This window comes from Hyla sarda, chromosome 9, assembly GCF_029499605.1.
Source record: "Hyla sarda isolate aHylSar1 chromosome 9, aHylSar1.hap1, whole genome shotgun sequence".
NCBI classification, from domain to species: Eukaryota; Metazoa; Chordata; class Amphibia; order Anura; family Hylidae; genus Hyla; species Hyla sarda.
The window spans coordinates 86,448,069-86,471,075 of NC_079197.1; the positions used below are offsets into that span (position 1 = coordinate 86,448,069).

The 23,007-nt window shown below is 42.2% G+C and overlaps 1 protein-coding gene across 4 annotated transcripts in view; it reads right to left on the bottom strand.

The window, feature by feature from the left end:
• MTMR8 (myotubularin related protein 8) overlaps nt 1-23,007 on the bottom strand; it is a 59,880-nt gene that overhangs the window by 32,730 nt on the left and 4,143 nt on the right. For all 4 annotated transcript variants that reach the window (XM_056541517.1, XM_056541516.1, XM_056541518.1 and 1 more), the window contains exons 2-6: nt 22,620-22,742; nt 19,829-19,991; nt 16,909-17,066; nt 11,843-11,971; nt 8,256-8,390 (exon numbers count right to left, since the gene is read on the bottom strand). In XM_056541517.1, the coding sequence (XP_056397492.1) occupies nt 8,256-8,390; nt 11,843-11,971; nt 16,909-17,066; nt 19,829-19,991; nt 22,620-22,742 (708 nt within the window). The remainder of the gene's footprint in view (nt 1-8,255; nt 8,391-11,842; nt 11,972-16,908; nt 17,067-19,828; nt 19,992-22,619; nt 22,743-23,007) is intronic.

The window sequence follows — 23,007 nt, forward strand, 5'->3', positions numbered from 1 at the left end:
CAAAAACAAAAAAACATCTAATGCTGTATAACAGACACGGTACTTAAAAAGTAAACCCTGGGAATAAGATCTAGGAATGTAACACGTGATGACAGGATGTGAGGTAGTCCGCTCCGACTCCTGCGGCAACTCCGATCCTCCCGTCCGAGTACCTCTCCCCCTACCCCTCGAAGGATCCTGAGCCTGGACCCTGAACCTGGAATGAGAGTCCCTGAGAGCATTGTGCGGTTGAGGTTGGTGCGGCCCCCATATAGAACCTTGGTCACTGCGGTCATGGCCGCGGTAGCTGCAGCGGTGCTGGATAAGATGGGGGGGGGGGGGCGGCTAGGGAAAGAAGAGGGGAAAAGTTTTGGCTTACCCCGGTCTGTGCCGGCCACTCTGTAATGTTCCTTGACCCGCTCTGGTCCTCCTGGGCCAGAGAGACCAGAGTACAGATGCTGCTGCGGGCTGAAGTCACGTGACTGGACTGAGAAGCCGGAAGACGCCGCGGCTGAGCGATGCCACCTCAGCAGTAGGAGAAGGGTCGTGAGGTGATCTGTGGGCGCGTGCAGCCGGCGGAGCAGTAAGTGACTAAAATGTGGGGAAGGGGTATGCTGGAGGAGGATTAAAAAATCTTACCATTTGTAATAAATAGAGAGGACACTTGGACTTTAAAAATACTGCAGTGTAAATGTGGATGGAGCCTCACAGTCTGGTCCCATGCGCCTAGGGCGCATAATATATGAAATCATGTTGAGGGCGATAGGAAAAAGATAGGTAGTGAGAAAGCATTCCGAAGGAGCTTGGATGGAACTGTAATGATAAGTGAAGCTCTGGATGGACTTAAAGGGAAGGGGAGCAGTGACTATAAAAATGTGAACAATGATGCAACAACCATGCTCCCCCCTCCCTCTCCTCCGATCCCCCCCTCCCCCAAATCCTCTCTTCTGTTTGCCTCAGTATGGAATAATAAGGAAAGGATATAGAGAAATCGCGAGGTCGGTTACATGAGGTCTGCTTCTTTTCCAGCTAAAGCTTGCTCAGGAGCGCGCTGCAATGTGTGTATGGAATGTTCATAATATCATGCAACACATGTTGAAAGAAGATATTAATAAACGTCTTAAGTAAAGCACCGTTAGAAAGGTGGAAGTACAATAGACCACGGCTAAAGGTATAAAAAGCGCACCACACATCACACTTGGGCTGGAGAGGATGGATAATTAAGAAGTAGACTTTAATAATATCTCACATAATATAATCACATGAGGAGGTCAGGTGTATGAGGAAGTCAGGTGGGGGTGGAAGTGAGGCCGCATATAATGTCAGGATGGACAAATACTTAAAATATCACTTGAGACAATTAAAACAAGGACACAAAAGCAAATAGGCCAAGATATGGAGAGTACAAGTTGATCACGATACACAGTTCTGCAATTAGAGGAGAGTTTGGAGAGGTGGAAAGAGAAGGGATAAATCCTCAAGTACTGAGTTCAATCCTGGCAGGCATTGAGAGGTGTAATAAAGCAATGGAAGATCCAACAGGTAAGTTTGGCTCCATCAGTGTGGACGTTAGTTTGATCCGAGAAGACACAAATAAAATTAAAGACTGAGTGAAAAAGATAGAGAAATCAGTTCCCCGGATAGAGAAGGAGATGGGGGAAATAAAGAAGGAATGGGTGGAATTTATGGAGGATAATAAACAGCTCAAAGAAAAAATATCGGATTTAGAAGATCGATCACGTCGTAATAATGTGTGGATAGTAGGACTTCCAGAACGGGAAGAGATGGAGAAGCCAGTCATATTTGTGGAAATATGGCTGAAAGAAAATGTTTGGAGGAGTTTTCATCACTTTTCCATGTGGAAAGATCGTACAGAATTCCAGCGAAGAAACCGCTACCTGGACTTCCCCTGGGAACTCTGCTGATTAAGATGCTATGTTCCCAAGATAGGGATAGATGGTTGAGACTCTCTCGGGAAAAAGGGGCTGTAGCAGTGGGGAACTAAAATGTATACCTGTACCTTGATTTTTCTAGGGCCACACAATAGAGAAGAATGGCATTCTCTGCAGTCAAAAAGAAGTTGCATCAGGCGGGCATTCAATTCTCGCTTTTGTTTCCTGCAAGAATGAGGATAATGCATGAGGGCAGAAGTATATAAATGGTTGGAGGGACAGGGAATAAGTTAAGTTTTAATTGCAGGGGGTGTGGGGAGGGGGGGGGGGAAGGGATGGAAGGAGTGGGAAAGGAGTAAGTGAAGTCAAGAGATTCACACATATGGCGTGGATCAATAAAGGGGGGGTGGGGAGGGAAGGAAGCCAGCCGTTATCTGTATTTTTTGCATCTTTAGTTTCCACATAGAGAAGGGGGAAAAAAAAGAGATATAGGAGGAGAAGAGGAGAAATTCCGAAGAATAAAAATGAGTTTGAGGAAGGATAAAAAAATAATAGTGTGGAATATCAGAGGGGTTAAGGATAAGAGAAAACAGGTAGCAATGTTTGATAGGATCAATAAATATCTCCCTGCAATTGTATGTATAATGGAAACACATCTTACAAAAGAAACAGTCTGTCTATTGGGGCGAAGGTGGGGGAAGGAGACATATCATTCGACCTTCTCTAATTATTCATCTGGGGTGTCAGGGATAATACACAGGGGGGTGGATTTTCTTGTATTAAAGTCTGCAATAGATGGAAGAGGAAGATATATATTTTTGCAGGCAATTTGGGAGGGAAGAAAAACAGTTATTGCCTTTATCTATATTCCTCCACCAATCACAGTTGAAACATTGAGGACATTAATTAATCTTATTGAGGATATGGAAAACTATGCGTTTTATGTCCTTGGAGACCTAAACTGTGTAATGGATAGGGAATTGGATTGTCAAGGTAAAAAAGTTGGAGGGATTAAGACATTACTGCAGAACTGGTGCCAAGAGGTGGGCTGGATAGACACGTGGCGTGAACTCCACCCTGGTAAAAAAAAAGTTTTCTCCTGCTTTAATCCCTCACATAAAATGGCATCAAGAATAGACCATGTGCTTGTGAATGAAGAAGCGATGGGTGAAATTAGTGAAGTGAGATACGAACCTAGAGGTTTATCTGATCACGCCATGTTGGTGTGTTCTATTCATAGAAGGGTAAAATAAATAGCTGTGGTTAGGAGCATGGCTGACAACTGGCTGACAACTGAGGAGGAGGTGCAAGGGTTAAAAGAAGAAATTAATAATTTTTGGGAAATTAATAAAGGATCTGCGGACCTGCTCATTGTATGGGATACTCTTAAGGCCTTTTTGAGGGGAATACTGTGTAGAAATATTGCAAAATTTAAATAAAGTGTAAAGCAAAAGAAATGGAGATAAGGGAGAATATTAGAAAAGCAGAGGAAGAGTACGGGGGCGCATCAACGACAGAAAACTGGGAAAAATTTACATCTTTACAAGAATCAAAAATTGTTATAGAAAAAGCCCAAAATGCTATTTTTTGGGGGTCAAAAACTACATACAGAGGTAGGGAAACCAAATAACATTTTAATAGGAACAATTAAAAATCTAAAAGACAATAAGAAAATTTATATACTCAAAAATCATAATGGAGAAGAGGTAATAGTATTCCAGGGGAATTTTTTATTTCTCTAGTGGATCTATCAAAGATTGTATATGAAAGAATGTCAGGAGGAGAAGAGTAAAATTGGGGAATATTTGCAAAAACTCAGGCTGCCCACTTTAAATGAAGAGGAAAAGAGAATTAAATAGAGATATTAGTTTAGAGGAAATTAAAATAGCATTGAACTCATTTCCTTGAGGGTCAGACGGGATGATATTTGACATTTATTGTTCTTCCTTTATAAAGCAATTAATGAATCCTTGGAAAGAGGGGTTATGCCCCCATCAATGTCAGAAGCTATAATCATGCGGATCCCAAAAAAAGGGAAGGATAATATAGAGATGGATGCATTTTGACCAATATCCCTTCTAAACACAGATCAGAAGATTTTTGAGAAAATATGGGCAAGACGTTTATAGGGAGTGATTAATAAATTAGTGGGGGTAGAGCAGAAAGGCTTTGTCCCGGGTAGAAATATACAGTAATATCAGAAGAGTCTTCCTTAACATGCAGTGCCCACGAGGGGAGGGGACCCACTCCATACTGTCGCTAGAGATGCAAAAATCGTTTGACAGGGTGGAATGAGTATTCCTCTTCAAGGTTATACAGCAGATGAACTTGGGGGAGAACTAGCTGAAAGCAGTGATATGTATAAAGCGCCAAAGGCAAAAATCAATTTAAACAATAGGGTGACGGGAGGAGTGGTGGAACAAGGGAGGGGAACAAGACAAGGATGTCCATTATTCCCCCCCTACTATTCACCTTGTTTGTGGAACCATTAGTGCAGAAAATAAGGGAAACATAGTTTTGAAGGATTTGGCATTAACGGGATAAAGGAAAGGATATTGTTATATGCTGACGATATAATATTATGTATTAAAGACCCAGAGAATAAGATTTTGAAGATTATTAATCTTCTAGAGGAGTTTGGGTACTTATCGGGATTTAAGATAAACTGGGGCAAGTCTGGACTTTTGCTATAGGATGAAGGGGGGCAAGTTGTTATGGATGGGATACCAACAATTCAGAAGGGAGAGAGTCTCGAATATCTGGGGATCAAAATTAGTAGTGAGACGGCAGAATTTGTACAATTGAATATAAAGCCCCTAATAAGGAAAATAAGAGATAAAACTACAGTATGGAATAAATTACCTATGAATATGGCAGATGAATATTATTGTCAAAGATGATAATATTTCCTATGTCACTGCATATAATTAGATCCGCCCCAGTATGGATAAGTGACAAATTCTTTAAAGAACTACAGAGAGAAATTAACGAATTGGTGTGGGGACGGAAACAAATCCGTATGAGAGCTGAATTTTTGAGTTCATCATTAAAAGAAGGAGGAATGGTATTATATAGCAGCACAAATAGAGTTTATGGGGAAAGAAACAGTTTTTCACGAAGTTGGAGTGTAGTGAGGGAAATGTTTAAGAATTAGTTGAAGGGGGGAGACTGAAGCACAAAAGGGTATATAAAACTCCCGTTGGGAGAATGTTTAATAACATATGGGAAAGCACTACCAAAATTTTAGGTATTAAGGGAAGTTTAATATACACATTGTTATGTTAAAATTGAAATTTTCCCGAAATATATAAATTACACGATTATGTAAAAGGAGAACAGAAAGGAGTGAGAAGAGTAATGAACTTAGTTACTGATAAATCACTAGTAGTTTGGGATACACTGGTAGAGAAATATAAACTAAAAAGTGGAAGGTTTTTTGAATATTTACAGGTTTGCAGTGCTTGGGCTAAGGATAGGAACAATCCCAGATGAGAGATCTGTAGACATGAACTGATGGACTACATATTCAATATTCATGGTAATTCTAAAAAGATATTAGGAAGAATTTATAAAGGCCTAGTGAAGGAATCAATAAGTAAAGATTGCACACAAAAGAAAAACAAATGGGTGAAGGAAGTAGGCTCTATAAGCGCTGAAGAATGGGAAGAAATATTTCATAATATAAGTAAATCATCAGTAAATACTATTCATAAGATTTCATTAATAAAAATAATACACAGGCTACCATATACAACAAAATGTCTACATAGTATTGGTAAAAGGGGTGATGCAAAGTGCCTTAAATGTCAAGAGGGTAACACAGACTTAAGTCATATGCTCTGGGAATGTGTGCAGATCCAAAAATGATGGGCAGAAATATGTTTGAAGATAGAGCAACAGCTAAAAGTAAAATTATGTTTTCATGCTAGAATAGGACTCAGAAAATCCAAAAATAATCCAATAATTCTCAAATTGTTAGGAATAACTTAAATACTTGAAAAATGGTTTGCTCCCAGGGTACCAAATATAAAAGAATGGAGTAATGTGGTGGAACAAATAAAGAGGTACGAAATAATAAGTAACAAAAGAACCAAAGCTGGAAATAAAATCTGTTTTGGTCGGAAGAAGTGGAATGGGTGAATGATCTGTAAAAACGGCTGGCTGAAGGGGTGAGGGGGGTGGGGGGGGAAAGAAAAAAAGGGGGACTAAGGGGAGTGGTATGGGAGGGGGTCAAGATCTACTGGATTGTATTGACAGTGTTAAGGTGTATTTGTCATTTTGGAAAATGAATAAAAAATTTTTATATATATATATATATATATATATATATATATATATATATATATATATATATATATATATATATATATATTATATAAATAACTTTTATGCTCAGATAATTCAAAGCCAAAAAAATATATATAATAATTAAATTATTTTTATAGCTTTTTAACAATTTTTGAGAAACAAACACATAAAACCAAAAACTCTCCCCAGTTACATCCACCCATGTGCACCAAAGCACCATGTCCATAGGTACCGTCCTGCAGAAGTAGTGTAATCAATATCAAGGACAATAACAAATAGTGGTCATAGGTAATATATGAAGTATACATGTAGTGGTACATAGTGAACAAATAATTTAATCATATTTAAGACATGTCTGGAAAGGAGAGCACCATAATAGGCATAAGAAAGACAGAAAATATAAAAATTATAGAAATGTCTGAATTTAGAATGGAGTCATGTGATAGAAAGAGAGAAATGTGACAGGGCGGTAGGCCACTCCTCATCAGCCAATGGTCCCAAGACAGCCCCCATTTGCTGCAAACCAACAAAGGAAATTTCTCATTAATGGGGTACTCCAGTGGAAAACATTTTTTTTTTTTTTTTTTAATCAACTGGTGTCAGAAAGTTATACAGAAATGTAAATTACTTATATTAAAAAATCCTAATCCTTCCAAAATGTATGAGCTGCTGTATGCTCCACAGGAAGTCCGAACACAGTGCTCTCTGCTGACACCTCTGTCAGGAACTGTCTAAAGCAGGAGAAAATCCCCATAGCAAACCTATTCTGCTCTGGACAGTTATGACATGGACAAATGTTTTCCACCGGAGTAACCCTTTAAACAAATGCAGAAGCTACTTATAGAACCAAGATATAATTCCAGAGGAATCACAAAAAGAAACATCAGACTTTAATAGGGCATTAGAGTGAATCTCCAGGTACCTAAACCTATGCTGCACCTCAAAGACATGTCTAAGCTTCCGGTACTGAAAAAAAGGAGGAACGCAGCAACTTGAGTTGAGCCTTGAACACCATCTACACACATTTGTCCCAATCTTGATGTCCTACTCTGTTCCCAATTTCTGGAATCGTGAAAAGATCAGGCAAACTGGGGTTATGCCACAATTATGTAAATTTAATGCCATTAGTAATTCCTAGGATGCCCTAAATCGTACACAATAAGTATTGTGAGTTTGTCAATTTATAGAATATGAAGAGGTACACAACCACCATAAACAACCCATAAAGCCATAAACAACCAACCCATGGGATGCCCATCCAGCCCCTAAATTGGAAAAGCTGGTAGGCAAGAATGTACAACTAGGGCTTAGGCAATGAAAACCCTCCTGAGACTTCCTCCCGTTGCAAAGTCTCTAAACTAATTCTGGCAAATGGACAACCCCCCAACACCCTCTCCCCCCCCCTTCCCCCCACACACACACTAACTGCGAGGCTCTAGAGAGACACTGGATCCTTTTAAATTACAAAACCACAATCCACACTGCAGAATTTTAAAAGATATACAGCAAATTGGGCATCAGCACCATTTTCGGCAAGTTAGCATGACCAACCAAGAGGGGGTTATCTGAATACCAAGGTACTAAAGCTGGTAATGAGTTGTATCTTGAGGACAGCAGTTTAAGGGATAGGAGGAAGTGCATCTAAGGGCATTAAGAATACCTCTTTAATGTGATCTTGGGAGCATATATGTTATATGTCGGTATCTCTTTTTGACAGGTTGCTGAAGTATATCAGTGACACTTCAATACTGTATTACAGTGAACTGCCACTTTGCTAATTTTCTATTACAATATTAATAGGAGTACAATGATGGCAGCTATGGAAAATTTCTGAAGGCCCCCAGCTGCCATGATAACCAATCGGCACCCGGCAATTGCACAGTCAGGCCAGAAGAGGAGAGGTTAACTGGCATAGAGCTCCTAACTGCCTACTAACTTACTATATAAGTTAGTAAATATTAAATAATTATTACAACAATCAAACAATAAGTTTGCATTTACATTCAGAAATCAAGCATGCAGAAAGCAGTAACAAGATAACAGAGTATGCCCCCACCCATTCTCAATAACTGATACCTTGGGCCTCGTGTCTACAACATACATGAAGGGGCTTCCTGGATTGGCTTTGCTGATTATCTCTAGCATCTTCTCATCCTCCTCACAACGAGTACTAAATCCTGATAGTGGCTGACTACATCTGCAAATCACGGCCTAGAAAGAAGATAAAAAACACATATCTGAAATCTGGAATGTTCTGAACACAATTATAGGGCAAAGACAATAAAGGGATATTTACATCTGGGAACAAGGGCTCCCTGGTCCCCTTCTGCCGGCTTGCTAAAAGTGGTCGGGAAGCCAAATACAACCATACAGCTTTTTTTACTACACTTTATTGGGAGTTGTGTAAACAGAGAAGTACTGTGAGCTACGGTGACCACATTGCCTGGTGTTGCATACTTCATGGCGCGGAGCTGTTCATGCAAATCCCATTAAAGCCATAATAGTTCTACAAACTGCATAAAACAGCCTGCTGCACTGTTTTTGGCTTCCTGTTCACCTCCAGCAGCTGCAAGTAGACTAGAGAGGGATAGAGACCCCTCCATCTCAAGACACATTAGGGTCCCAGAGGAGAACATGCCTGTAGGGCACATTTATGGCATATCCTGTGGATACACCATGTGTGTCTCAAATGGTAACATCTCTTCAAGGCCAAACTCAGAAATTCTCTTGTGGTTGAACATTTATGTGGTTCGCAACCAAAGAAGTAGTGCTGTTCTCTTCCGCACACCACAATTCACATAATTAATAATGATTATATATATTTATATAGGATTCTGCCTTTTCTGTATTAAAGAGTACCTGTCACGAAATAAACTATTCTAAACTAACTCAGGCTATGTTCCCTAACTACTCCTAACACCCCTTCCGCTGTTAAAAACATTTTTTTAGAGCTTTAAAAAGCTCTGTATCTTACAGTTCTTCTTGCTCACAAAGTGCAATCTCCCAGCAGGAGAAAGTGGGCGTTTCCCAGCAGGCATGACATCATTGAAGCCTGCTGGGGGACCACTTCCGCCCTCACCTCGTTGCAGTGCTGTGATGAATAGAAGACCTCAGGCTCTGTGCAACTTTCAGTGAGGCTCTGTGTAGCTTTCAGTGAGGCTCTGTGTAGCTTTCAGTGAGGCTCGGTGCACAGAAACACTTCCTGAGTTTGGTCTACTGCCAAGCTGGGAGGAGACCAAACTCACTGTATTAATTGTGGCACAGAACAGAGCCACCCAGTGGCCGATTTTTCTATTACATTTTAAACATATTTATGTCGATAATGTGAAGCAAGTGAATGGGAAAGTGTCTGCTAATTACACAAGGAACACTATACTAAAAGTTTTATTTGGTGACAGGTACTTTAAGTTGACTTGATGGACTTGTACCTTTTTCTTTAGCTTCCTTATTAGGTTACTAAATAAATAAAATAGTTAAACTTTGTAGATGTAGCAAGTTCTTCATGAAGGGACTTTGACCAGACAGTAATAAATTGCGGCTCATAGATTTGTGAGAATGTAAGAACCTCACATCATGGATGCAGGAGCTACATTTCACACAGTGGAGTTTGGATAGATTGTTCTACTTTATAAGATTATGTTTTCTATCTTCAAGCTAAAATGGTTAAAAAAAATATATTTCTTCCTTGTTGCAACTTATAGACTTTTTCTAGATCATATATTCTAAATGATCCCACAAGAGAAACATGGCTGGCTGTAGAACATCTGATCTGAAAGCCTATGGCCTAGCACAACAGAACAGTCCTCTGCAGATTCACCACTACAGATAATACTAGGGATCGACCGATATCGTTTTTTTAGGGCCGATACCGATAATCGGTGCAGGTTAGGGTCGATAGCCGATAACTTATACCGATATTCCGGTATAAGTTATCGGCTATTTAACCCCCTGCGACACCGCTGCAGATCATTGATTTAAAGCGGGCACTTTAAATCAATGATCTGCAGTGGCTTTTGCGGGGCCATAGACCGCCGCCGCCACCACCCGCTTCTCTCCCCTACCTGCCAGGGTGCTCCGAGCCATCCATCGTTCATGTAGTGTCCGGGGGCGTTCCGGGTGGAGGGTGGTCCGGTCCGGGCTGTCCTTCTCCGGCGGTCATCTTCTCCACTCCGGGCAGGCTCCGGCCTAGTACGCTGCATAGACGCCCGTGCGCAGCGACGCACCTGACGTCACGGCGTAGCGGCGTCTATGCAGCGTACTAGGCCGGAGCCTGCCCGGTGTGGAGAAGAAGACCGTGGGAGAAGAAGGACAGCCCGGACCGGACCACCCTCCACCCGGAACACCCCCGGACACTACATGAAGGAAGGATGGCCTGGACCACCCCCATTACGGGTAAGTTAAACATTTTTATTGACTCGGAGGGTGGGGGAGGGGCCCGACCGGTATAGCGGTATGGGAAAAAATCCATACCGGTATACCGCCTAGCATCACGGTGGGGGGTGCGATGCGGTGCGGTGGGTCGGGGGTGCGGTGGGTCGAGGAGGTGGCGGTCGCGGTGCGGTGGGGGCGGTGCGGGGGACGGGGCATTATCGGCTTATCGGCAAGATAATTGCCGATACCGATAATGCCCAAAATCGTGATTATCGGCCGATAATATCGGCCACACCGATAATCGGTCGATCCCTAGATAATACGCTTCAAAGGGGTACTCGCCCCTAGACATTTTATCCCCTATACAAAGGATAGGGGATAAGATGTCTGTTTGTGGGGGTCCCGCTGCTTGGGACCCCTGTGATCTCGGCTGCGGCACCCCAGACATCCAGTGCACGGTGTGAACTTTGCTCCATGCCGGATGACTGGTCCTCAATGCAAGTCTATGGGAGGGGGTGTGACGGCTCTCACGCCCCCTCCCATAAACTTGCATTGAGGGGGCGCGGCTGTGATGTCACCAGTCTCCTGCGCTGAACCCAACTCTCTAAACGAACGCCTGGTGCAGCACAGATGGGACCCCCACGATCAGACATGTTGTCCCCTATCCTTTGGATAGGGGATAAGATGTCTAGGGGCAGAGTACACCTTTAATATCTCCAATAAATGTGGGGATTACTTTTACACAGATATTTTTTCCTCCATCTAATGCTTTTGCAAATCTTATTTGTCTTTTACAGTATTTGCTTTTCTGATGCCTCATGTGACACTACCCTATCACTTTTGAAATATTGCACACTTGCTATGTAAATATTGTATGTTGAACAACCAATGCTTTCTGTATTTTTACAGTAGTACAGGTATAATAAAAGAGATCATGTGCTGCTCTAACTTTATAATATCCATTAAGTTGGACAGTATTTGTTGACATATGCACATCCATATAATCTGCATGCATTGTGTCTGCCTATAGATCCCCTATTTGAACTGCTGGGGAGAGAAATTATTGTTTAACAGCAGGAGGTGTAAGAATAGTTTATCTACTAATAACAAAACAAAACAGCTTTTAATGAAGTGCAATAATTTGTGCCTACGAATTATCTGGCCATGTTAAGTAACAGTAGTTACCACTTATCAGCTTCCTGTTTTATCAGGATCAGGAACTCTACGCTTCCTTTTCTAAATAGCACCACAGATAACCGAGTGTGTCAGTGTTACGAGCACATGTGACTCACATTGTTGTCTCTGTAATAGTACGATAGCACTGGAAACCGCTCCCTGCTCCTGAACTTTGAGCTTCCAATAATCGTAGATTCAGAGGCTTCTTTAGGTACAACCAGGCAAGTCGGGTAGGTACTGCACACCTGCAAAAGCATGCACATTTCTGGTTAATGAGAGTAAGTATACCAATGTTAAGTGCACTGTTGTCTCAAGGTTAGCCAAGTCTCTGTCACATGTACAGATAGCTGTTTTCTCCTTTAAAAGGAAAACGGTCACCCATTCATCCACACTAAACCCAATACATCAGGTTATAGTGCATCCCAGATCATTTAATTTTCATCGATTTCTACAGGTGTACATAGGAAAATGGTCACCCGTCTGCCCACACTAAACCCAATACACCAGGTTATAGTGCGGGTGAACAGGAGACCGATACAGACTCTCTGACTAATATACATACCTTCAGTCCTGCGCCCGGTGCCTCTGAAGATCGGCTTCTATCTGCGCTGAATTGTACACTGGAGGCAGGCCCGTCGGCTGGATTTGAATATCTATGGTCGCTGATCACCTGATCAGCGACCATAGATATTCAAATCCAGCCAGCGGGCCCGCCTCCAGCGCGCAATTTAGCGCAGATAGAAGCCGATCTTCAGAGGGGCCGGGTACCTTGCTGAAAGTATGTATATTAGTCAGAGAGAGACTGTATCTGGCTCCTGTTCACCCACACTATAACCTGGTGTATTGGGTTTAGTGTGGGTAGAGGGGTGGTGACCATTTTTCTTTGTTCACCTATGTACACCTGTAGAAATCAATGAAAATTAAATGATCTGGGATGCTTTTAGTAAAGTCACAACGAACAACGATCACTAAGAAAGAAAGCTCTACCTAAAACATAACATTTATTGGATAAACATTAAAATATAAAACAAAATTCTATACATAACCACAATTAATCAATCACTGTAATAATAATGGGGTATCCACCATAACAGTCAATATGGTCATGCAGTATTAGGGTGTAGTTGTTATAGTCTCTAGAAAACTACCGATACTGCCCCCAGTATACACGGTTGACCCCCAGCAAAAAATACTGACATTTGAAATATGGGGTTCATCAGTGGATAGCATAGAGGACAAACTGCAGTGTAACACACAGTACAAATGTGTTTTAAATGGATATGGATTATCAAATATAATTCCATGCAGTTAGTAATATCCCAATTAGAGATGAGCGAACTTACAGTAAATTCGATTTGTCACAAACTTCTCGGCTCGGCAGTTGATGCCTTATCCTGCATAAAGGAGTTCAGCTTTCAGGTGCTCCGGTGGGCTGGAAAAGGTGGATACAGTCCTAGGAAAGAGTCTCCTAGGACTGTATCCACCTTTTCCAGCCCACCGGAGCACCAGAAAGCTGAACTAATTTATGCAGGATAAGGCATCAACTGCCGAGCCGAGAAGTTTGTGACAAATCGAATTTACTGTAAGTTCGCTCATCTCTAATCCCAATGGCCCATAATTGGACCACTCACTCAGAATGCAGGACGGATGGTCAGAGTTCCCCCCCTCAGGCAGGTCACTGTAGATATGTTCACTCTGTCTCTCGTCTGTTTTCTAGAGACTATAACCACTACACCTTGTTATTTGAACTATTTTATGATCATATTGATGGTTAGGATGGATATCCCATCCTTATTGCAGTGATTGATTCATTGGGATATTCTACAGAATTCTCTTTTTTCATTGTGAAGTACCTTTTCCTTCTATTCAATGATTTGTGTTTTATCTTTTAGGGCCTATCCACATATACAATATCCTGTGCATACTTGATCTGCAGGATTGAAAGTTTTAGGACTTTTTGCACAAAGTCTCAGCTGCGCAAAAATGTGCGACTTTTTTGAAGTTCTCTCCAAAGACAGTTATGAAGGGGGTTACTACTTATTGTTTGACATTTGCATTTGAGAAATCTGTTGCCACTGCAAAGTAAGAACTGAAAATGACTTTTGAAAGGCTGTTTGCAGGTTTTTACTTCCTACAAAAAGACATTCAAAAAATCTTAGCACAGAATGAGTATGAATTAATTAGCAAAGGCTTACATGAATTAATAAATGATCCTGGAACATCTTCCACAGCATGTCTATCAATCTTCTCAGCTCCTCCAACCATATAACAGGGCAGTGCTCTGTGCACCGAGGACAAGCGGGGCTCTGTGCACCGAGGACAAGCGGGGCTCTGTGCACCGAGGACAAGCGGGGCTCTGTGCACCGAGGGCAAGCGGGGCTCTGTGCACCGAGGGCAAGCGGGGCTCTGTGCACCGAGGGCAAGCGGGGCTCTGTGCACCGAGGGCAAGCGGGGCTCTGTGCACCGAGGACACCGAGCGGGGCTCTGTGCACCGAGGACACCGAGCGGGGCTTACAGAGTAATAGGCGTACAGTAGAATAGGCCACATATTCATGTTCTGTTGTGGTTGTAGTACTGCACTACATTGACTATGTGCAATAGAGTATATTGTGCTTTTAACATAATGACTGAACTGTCTTAACTAAGCCAAAATAACGGTATGCTGATGTGGCTTCATCACATGGTTTATGCTGCAGATAAACGTCCATCTCCACACCACTCCTAGTAACCTAATCCCATGTCGAGTCTCCACCAATTTCCTTTTTCTCTCTTTCGTCTCATGATCTGAAATCTATAACCATTCAGCCCCTGCTGTAAAGTAGACAGCTCTTTACACTTAGGACCCTTGTATTAATACACTGCAGCCAGGGGGCAGGGTTAGCATCAGTGTGGACCAATGATAAGACAAGAGGTGCATCTTAGGCTCCCTGTAGACATTGTAGCTAAACTGTTGGCACAGATCACTGCTATCTCCTAATACAGCGGAGCTAAAGAGTAGTTAAGCAGTAAGATCTGAGGAAAATAAACAGTAGGAAGGCATCGACTATAAATGCTGACTTATCATTCCTGAGCTCACTAGACTGTCACTTTAAGTGAAAACACTCATCTACTCTTTGCCACATACACGCCAAAAGGAGGCAGAGAAAAAAACAAAAACAAAATAATCCCCATAAGCAATGAAATACACAGAATCCAGCACAAATATTTATTGTCTGCGGAAAACGCATTGGCCCTCATTTACTAAAGAATAACCAACGCTTTTTCTCGGTTATTGCACCTAAAATTTGGTCGCATCCCGCTTGCAACCAAATCTGCGACTTAAATTTAGGCGCACAACCTACATTTTCTTAAAACACTCCGAGATTTTTTTTTACCTACAAAATGGGTGTGTTTTACTCGAAAAGGGGCGTGAACCCGACAAAAACAGAAAAAACACTCCGAGTGTGAAGAAAACTCACAGGAAAACCTGCCGGCTCACCGCTACGAATGACAAGTAAAGCAGTGCAGGGAGCGGAGGCTCCGCTGCTGCTGCCAATAGCTTACTTGTCATTCATAGCGGTGAGCCGGCACCTGTATATATAGATGCGCGGTAGGGGTCAGACATATGGATATATGTCTGACCCTCACAGCATCTATATATACAGGTGCCGGCTCACCGCTATGAATGACAAGTAAAGCAGTGCAGTGAGCGGAGGCTCCGCTGCTGCTGCCAATAGCTTACTTGTCATTCATAGCGGTGAGCCGGCATTTGTATATGTATGCTGTGAGGGTCAGACATATATCCATATGTCTGACCCCCACAGCATGATATGCAGCTGCTGCCCGCTATGAATGTCAAACTCTTAGCAGAGAGAGCGGGCGGCAGCCCTCCGCTCCCCCGCTAATAGAGTTTTCATTCATTGGCAGCCAGGGGAGGGAGAAGATGAAGATTAATATGCGCAGCTGGGGGGAGGCAGTATATATATATATATAAATATGCGCAGCGGGGTCAGTATATGCGCAGCGGGGGTCAGTATAGATATATAATAGCGCTGGGGGGGGGGGGGCAGTACATTTATTCAAGCGCAGCGGCCACTAAGTTTGATATAGCGCAGCAGGGGGAAAGATATATAGAAACGCTGGAGGGGCCAGATATATACCCCCCCAGCGATTCTATACATCTTTGCCCACCACAGTGCTTCTATATTAAAACTCTGCCAGGAGCCCTGATTGGCTCCTCGGTCCCGGCCATTCAGGGCTTCTGGTGGGAAATTTAAAAATGAAAGTTTACTGTACATTGCAGGGGATCGGAACATGCCGCCCGCTCCCCTCCTTAATAACATCTGATCGGGTCTCAGAAGTGAGACCCGGTGCGATCAATCCCTCAGCCCCTCTACTACTACACCCAACATGGAACAGACCCTCTTCCATGATGGGGGTAGTAGTACAAGCACTAATGTAGTCAGAATTTGCAGAGACTTTTTTCTGTCGCACAGAATACATTTTGTGCAACAGAAAAAAAAACTGCGACAGAAAGAAAGGGAAATTGGGCGACAGATTAGTAAATCACAAGGAAAAAAAAAGATGAGTACACTGAAAAAAAAACCTAAGCGACACTCCAGTCTTTGTAAATGAGGGCCATAGTGTTCCAAATTCCTCGTATCTGATAAATCAAGAGACTTTCATAGTGAGGGGGGGGGAATACATTTTTCTGATACAACCACAGAAGATCCCTTAAAACGGATGATGCCCTAATTATTTTTGCTGGAGTTCTGACTAAATTGTACCACAACCATTTAAGATAGGTATGTTTGATGAGCACCTTATCTTTGCACATTGGTTTGCCCACCCTATGAAGCATCAGTATGTACATTTTTTAGATCTTTTCACAAATATAAGACATTTAGCCAACAGCCATGACCCCAGACTTGACCATAAACGTGCACCCTCAGACTGGTTAAGTTACATAGTTAGTACGGTCGAAAAGTGTGCATTATGGTTTTAATAGGCAAAAGGAGACAAATCAGCCACATGTCTAATCCTTCTTTACCCCAGGATAGCAGACACCACAGGACAGTCTCGCTACCCTCCACTCTCTCATAAGGTTATCGACAGGTTTAGCCAACTTTTGCCAACTAGGTAACTCCAGCTAAAGGCTGATGGTACCCATGCTTATGATATCTTATTATCTACATATACAGACCTTAAAATCTTTGTTGATGTCACTAAGCACCCAATAGTTGTTAGGGATTCCCATACGCATGTATTCCATTTTCAGGTCAATTAACTTCCATTCCATAAGGCGCTCATCTTGATCAGACTTGGGATTGTAGGAGAAGGCATACAAGTCTTCATATTTTACTGATAAAACATATAAACATTATCTGTTAACAATTCCAATGAGTAAATTTTGAATTAAAGTCGTATCTTAAACACTAAGATAACACATCCTAGATCTGAATGAATGAACTAATCATATGAAATACTTTCGCCTTTACATAGTTGAATGTGCCGACAACAAAATCACACAAAAATTACCAATGGAAATCAAATTTATCAACCCATGGAGGTCTGGATATGGAGTCAAAATCAAAGTGGAAAACCACACTACAGGCTGATCCTGAGGCTCAGTAGTGTGTTTGGCCTCCACGTGCCCATATGACCTCCCTACAAGTCATGGGCATGCTCCTAGACAGTCTGTTGGTGGATGGAGCGAGATATGATGTCCCAGATGTGCTCAATCATATTCAGGTCTGGGGAATGGGCGGGACAGTCCATAGCGTCAATGCCTTCCTCTTGCAGGAACTGCTGACACATTCCAGCCACATGAGGTCTAGCATTGTCTTGCATTAGGAGGAACCCAGGGCCAACTACACCAGCATATGGTCTCACAAGGGGTCTGAAGATCTCATCTCGGTACCTAATGGCAGCCAGGCTACCTCTGGCAAGCACATGGAGGGATGTGCAGCCCCTCAAAGAAATGCCACCTCACACCATTACTGACCCACTGCCAAACCGGTCATGCTGGAGGATGTTGCAGGCAGCAGAACATTCTCTACGGTGTCTCCAGACTCTGTCACATCTGTCACGTGCTCAGTGTTAACCTGCTTTCATCTGTGAACAGCACAGGGCGCCAGTGGCAAATTTGCCAATCTTGGTGTTCTCTGGCAGATGCAAAACGTCCTGCAGTGTTGAGATGTAAGCAAAACCCCCACCTGTGGACATCGGGCCCTCATGGAGTCTGTTTCTGACCGTTTGAGTGGACACATGCACATTTGTGGCCTGCTGGAGGTCATTTTGCAGGGCTCTGGCAGTGCTCCTCCTTGCAGAGGTAGCGGTCCTGCTGCTGGGTTGTTGCCCTCCTACGGCCTCCTCCACGTCTCCTGATAGCGCCTCCATGCTCTGGACACTATGCTGACAGACACAGCAAATCTTCTTGCCACAGCTCGCATTGATGTGCCATCCTGGATGAGCTGCACTACCTAAGCCACTTGTGTGGGTTGTAGACTCCATCTCATGCTACCACTAGAGTGAAAGCACCACCAGCAATCAAAATTTACCAAAACATCAGCCAGGAAGCATAGGAACTGAGAGTTACATTGTGTTGTTTAAAGGGGTACTCCAGTGGAAATTTTTTATTTATTTTTTATTATTATTATTATTTTATTAAATCAACTGGTGCCAGAAAGTTAAACAGATTTGTAAATTACTTCTATTAAAAAATCTTAATCCTTTCAGTACATTTTAGTTGCTGAATACTACAGAGGAAATTCTTTTCTTTTTGAAACAAAGAGCTCTGTGCTGAATCACGAGCACAGTGCTCTCTGCTGACATCTCTGTCCATTTTAAGAACTGTCCTGAGTAGGAGAAAATCCCCATAGCAAACATATGCTGCTCTGGACAGTTCCTAAAATGGACAGAAGTTTTCCACCAGAGTAGCCCTTTAATTGTTCTCTTTATTTTTTTGAGCAGTGTACTACAAGTTGGTGGGAAGGGAATGGTCCTACTGATCCCAAAAATGAAAAGCAGGACAAGTGTTGGTACCGTGTTAGCCTTAGAAATATAGGAGATAAGTGGAGTAGCAATGATACCTTTATTGGCTAACTGAGAAGCTATAGATTGCAATCTTTCCACATCGGTTTCTTCAACGGACAGGTTACAAAAAAGTAACATTGTCCCTGAAATTTTAATATATTTGGCAGCCCATAAAGAATGAATGGAGTGCTGGTTACACATATGCGGTGCACTCAATTCACTTCAGAAGAAATTTTATCTCTGTTTTCATTGTTCGGCAGGTCCCAATGGTCAGATTTCCATTGATTAGATAAGTGTTTCCCAACCAGGGTCTCTCCAGCTGGTGCAAAACTACAACTTGCCTTTGGCTGTCCGAGCATGCTGGGAGTTGTAGTTTTGCAACAGCTGGAGGGGCCCTGGTTGGGAAACACTGGATTAGATTGTTAACCCCTATCCTAGGGCAGTGACGCTGACAGTAAAGGACTGACGAGTACCACACATGAGAAGCCTTCACAATTATATATCCAATAATCCAGAAGATCTGATAGTCAGGCATTGCATAGTTAAAGGGGTACTCCACTGGAAAACATTTTCTTTTAAATCAATTGGTGCCAGAAAGTTAAACAGATTTGTAAATTACTTCTATTAAAAAAATCTTAATCCTTCCAGTACTTATTAGCTGCTGTATTCTACCACAGTGCTCTCTGCTGACACCTCTGTCCGTGTCAGGAACTGTCCAGAGCAGGAGATGTTTGCTAAGGGGATTTGCTTCTACTCTGGACAGTTCCTAAAATGAACAGAGATGTCAGCAGGGAGCACTGTGGTCAGACAGAAAGGAAATTTAAAAAGAAAAGAACTTCCTTTGTAGTATACAGCAGCTGATAAGTACTGGAAGGATTAAGATTTTTTTACAGAAGTAATTTACAAATCTGTTTAACTTTCTGGCACTGGTTGATTTAAGAATTTTTGTTTTCCAGCGGAGTACCCCTTTAAATGACAAAATTAGAAAACACATAACATATACTGAACATGGAAGCTTTTTCAAAGTACACTTACACCCCCATCCACAGCTCATTGCATGTACAGGTGCAGAGATATAGAGAAAGTACCTGGTTGTGAAAGTTTGAGCAGTGAAGTGTACACCTCGTGACAGTCTCGCTCCCGCAGGATGACAAAATGAACCACTCGAAAATTTTTGCAGTGAATGATCAGTGGACATCCGGTCGTGCCAAGAGGCTGCTTCTCAACAGAGGAAATGTGGTGGTGAGCAATCTAAGAAACAGCAAATGGAAACCAGTCTTATGTCCGTATTCAAAAGCTAGGGGTATATAAATAAGATGACTGAAAAGGAGGTTCACACCTATGTTTCTGTACTGTATATACATGTGCTATTTGTGTTATTTTACATTGCATGTGAATTGGGTGCTGTACTGTGTTGTGAACTGTGCCAAAATCTACAACACCTCCCCTAAATGCTGCTGATAACAATAACTATAAAGCCATATACAGCCAGCAAGGGAGGCACCCAGTCAGATATAATGCCAATGTATTATGTAATGTATTTCCCGCACAGCCTGAAGTACTGGAGCAGCAGTGCCTGTTGCATAACAGAGCTCAATAAGAAGCATCTGCTACATGCAGAGGCTTGATGTTCATTTCAGTATGTGACGTGCAGGATCAGGATGAGTAATACTGGGATTGTTGCTGCTGCTTTATTTTATTTATAATCATTTCATTTTGTATCAGTTTGAGGTTCTATTTGAGAGTAGAATATTCTGACATAGTTCAGGTTTTTACTTGCAACTACTAAATACAAAGCCTGGAATGGATATAAAAAGAGAAGATTTTCTTTATATGTCTCCTCCATATATAATATGTTTCTGACTGTATTCAATATTTGCAATTTAAAACTTGAACATGTTGTAAGGATTTCACCCTGGGGATAGCTCTGGGATCATCATTGACACCGCCACAGGACATGTTTCAACTTCAATCAGTAGGCAAACAACAGTTCTTTATGCAAGTCTGGTCCCTCACCAGCTTTATTAGACAGGTTGCAGGATAAATAAAAACATAAGACAGGAACAAACAAAACCCTAGACCGTCTAGTCACTAACTAAACAATCCAGCATGCCCTGACTATCAACTGGTGGGCTTTTCCCAGCCAGGTAAACGTATGCCTCCTGCTACCTTCGACTCACTGTTCACATACAGCGTTTGTAACCTCTTGCTGTGTGTCTCGTCCACACTTGGGGCCACTCACAGCTCGGGCTGTGTGTTCCTCACCAGGACCCCTGCCTCCACCCAAAGCCACCTTGCTGTCTTCTGGGGAGAGCTCAGACTACACTGTCTGACTTCCTTTTAAACATACTTCCCCTCTCTGCTGCCTCATTGATTAGACCCCAGGTGGAGGTTCCTCCAGGCTCAGCAAAGGAAATACACCCTTTCCTTGCCACACTGTCACAATGTGAACACCCATTCACCCATAAGTACACACATCAATGTAAAATTCTAAAACAAACAGATATATTTTACATGCAGTACAAACTAAGCAGTTCTAGGAATAGTCCAATTGAGTGACTTTAATAGAATATTTTTTTGAGGGTGTATTCACATGTACAGTAAGTAACCTGTGGATCTTTGATGTTGTAGATTTAAATGTAAACTAAACACAGTGAAGACAGCTTCAAATCCTGCGCATGTTTGATGCTGTACCTGTGAATAGACCCTTTTTGCTGTATGTGTGAACAGACCCATTTTTTATTTTTATCAAAGGACAATTATCCCCTATCCAAAGGATACACAATCTCCTACACGACACAACTTGTACAAAGTGGCGGCTGACATGCTCCCTCCATGTATCTCTACGGGAGATCCGGAGATATGTGTTTTGGTATCTCCGGCTCTCCCATAGAGATACATGGAGAAGGGGGGTAATTCCACCTAAAGAATGACCAAGACCATTCTTTAAAATCCCACTGACAGTATTCTGCTGCCCCAGAATTTTTGAGCACAATGGGGGAGATTTATCAAAACCTGTGCAGAGGAAAACTTTCCCAGTTGCCCATAGCAACCAATCAGCTCGCTTCTTTCATTTTTATGAAGACCTGTGAAAAATGAAAGAAGCAAGCTGATTGGTTGCTATGGGCAACTGGGTAAGTTTTCCTCTGCACAGGTCTTGATAAATCTCCCCCAATGTGTGGAATTACACTCGGAAGTTCTGCAGTGTGAACCTAGCCTTACTATAGTGATGGCCAGGACACAAAACAACACTTTTCTTGAAGGTATCATTACACTCACCTCTCTTTCCCCTGTAAAGCGCTGTCATCAGTTTTGATGGGACAAGACTGTTGACAGATTCTCATTAAAAACAGACTATTCATTTAAACAATAACAAAATATGGCTCTCCCTGACAAAACCATTATCCAGCATAAACAAGCCTCAAAGTGGGTTTCAAAATGGCTACTCCCCCCACCCTTGCATAAACAGCATCACTCTGGTCCATGTGTGTCTGCTCATAGAAGAATCCGCAGAGGATTTCCTGCAGGGTGAAATACCATGCAATACACGTGACCCTACCCTTTAATAGAAAATGGTTCACAGCCTTTCCTTCGACGTTGTTCTCCCATTAAATTTTCAGATTGGATACAGAACAACTGCTAGGAAACCGCACAATGTCCCGTAAGTTTCATATATGGTTCCTATCAATTAGAACAGAAGCTGTGCATGAAACCTGCTGAGCATTGTACCCATTGGGCAACCCAACTGCCTAGCATAGAGCTGCATCTCTCTGTGCCCCATCTTAAGGCTGGGTAGAGAAGTAACAATTTAAAAACACCAATTGTGTAAGGAGATAAGAGTTATTGCAGTTTCCCATTTCTTTCAGTCTATATACATACCCAGGTTTCCTTGCGTACACCGGCAGCAGCATCAACGTAGATGAGGTGGGTGGCAGTGAGGTATAAGGTGCCGTTGGCAGGCCTCTTGTTTGTGTATCTGTCTAATAACTTAACATTCTCCACCTAACAAAAAGAGGAAGACAGTAAAGGAGAAGCACTGGATACAGACATTGCAGACCATTCATAGCACATATTGGGCATTTTTCCCCTCTAAGTGTACTTGTCATAATAAAATAAAAAAAATATCAAAAATTGTTGTCAGTCAAGGTCTGAGTGCTCAATAAGCATACAGTAAGTGCTCAGTAAGCATAGAGAATAACCATGGCTAGATCGCTATCATTTTTTGCAATGGCAGTAAAGATGGTGTCCTTTAACCCCTTAACCCCTT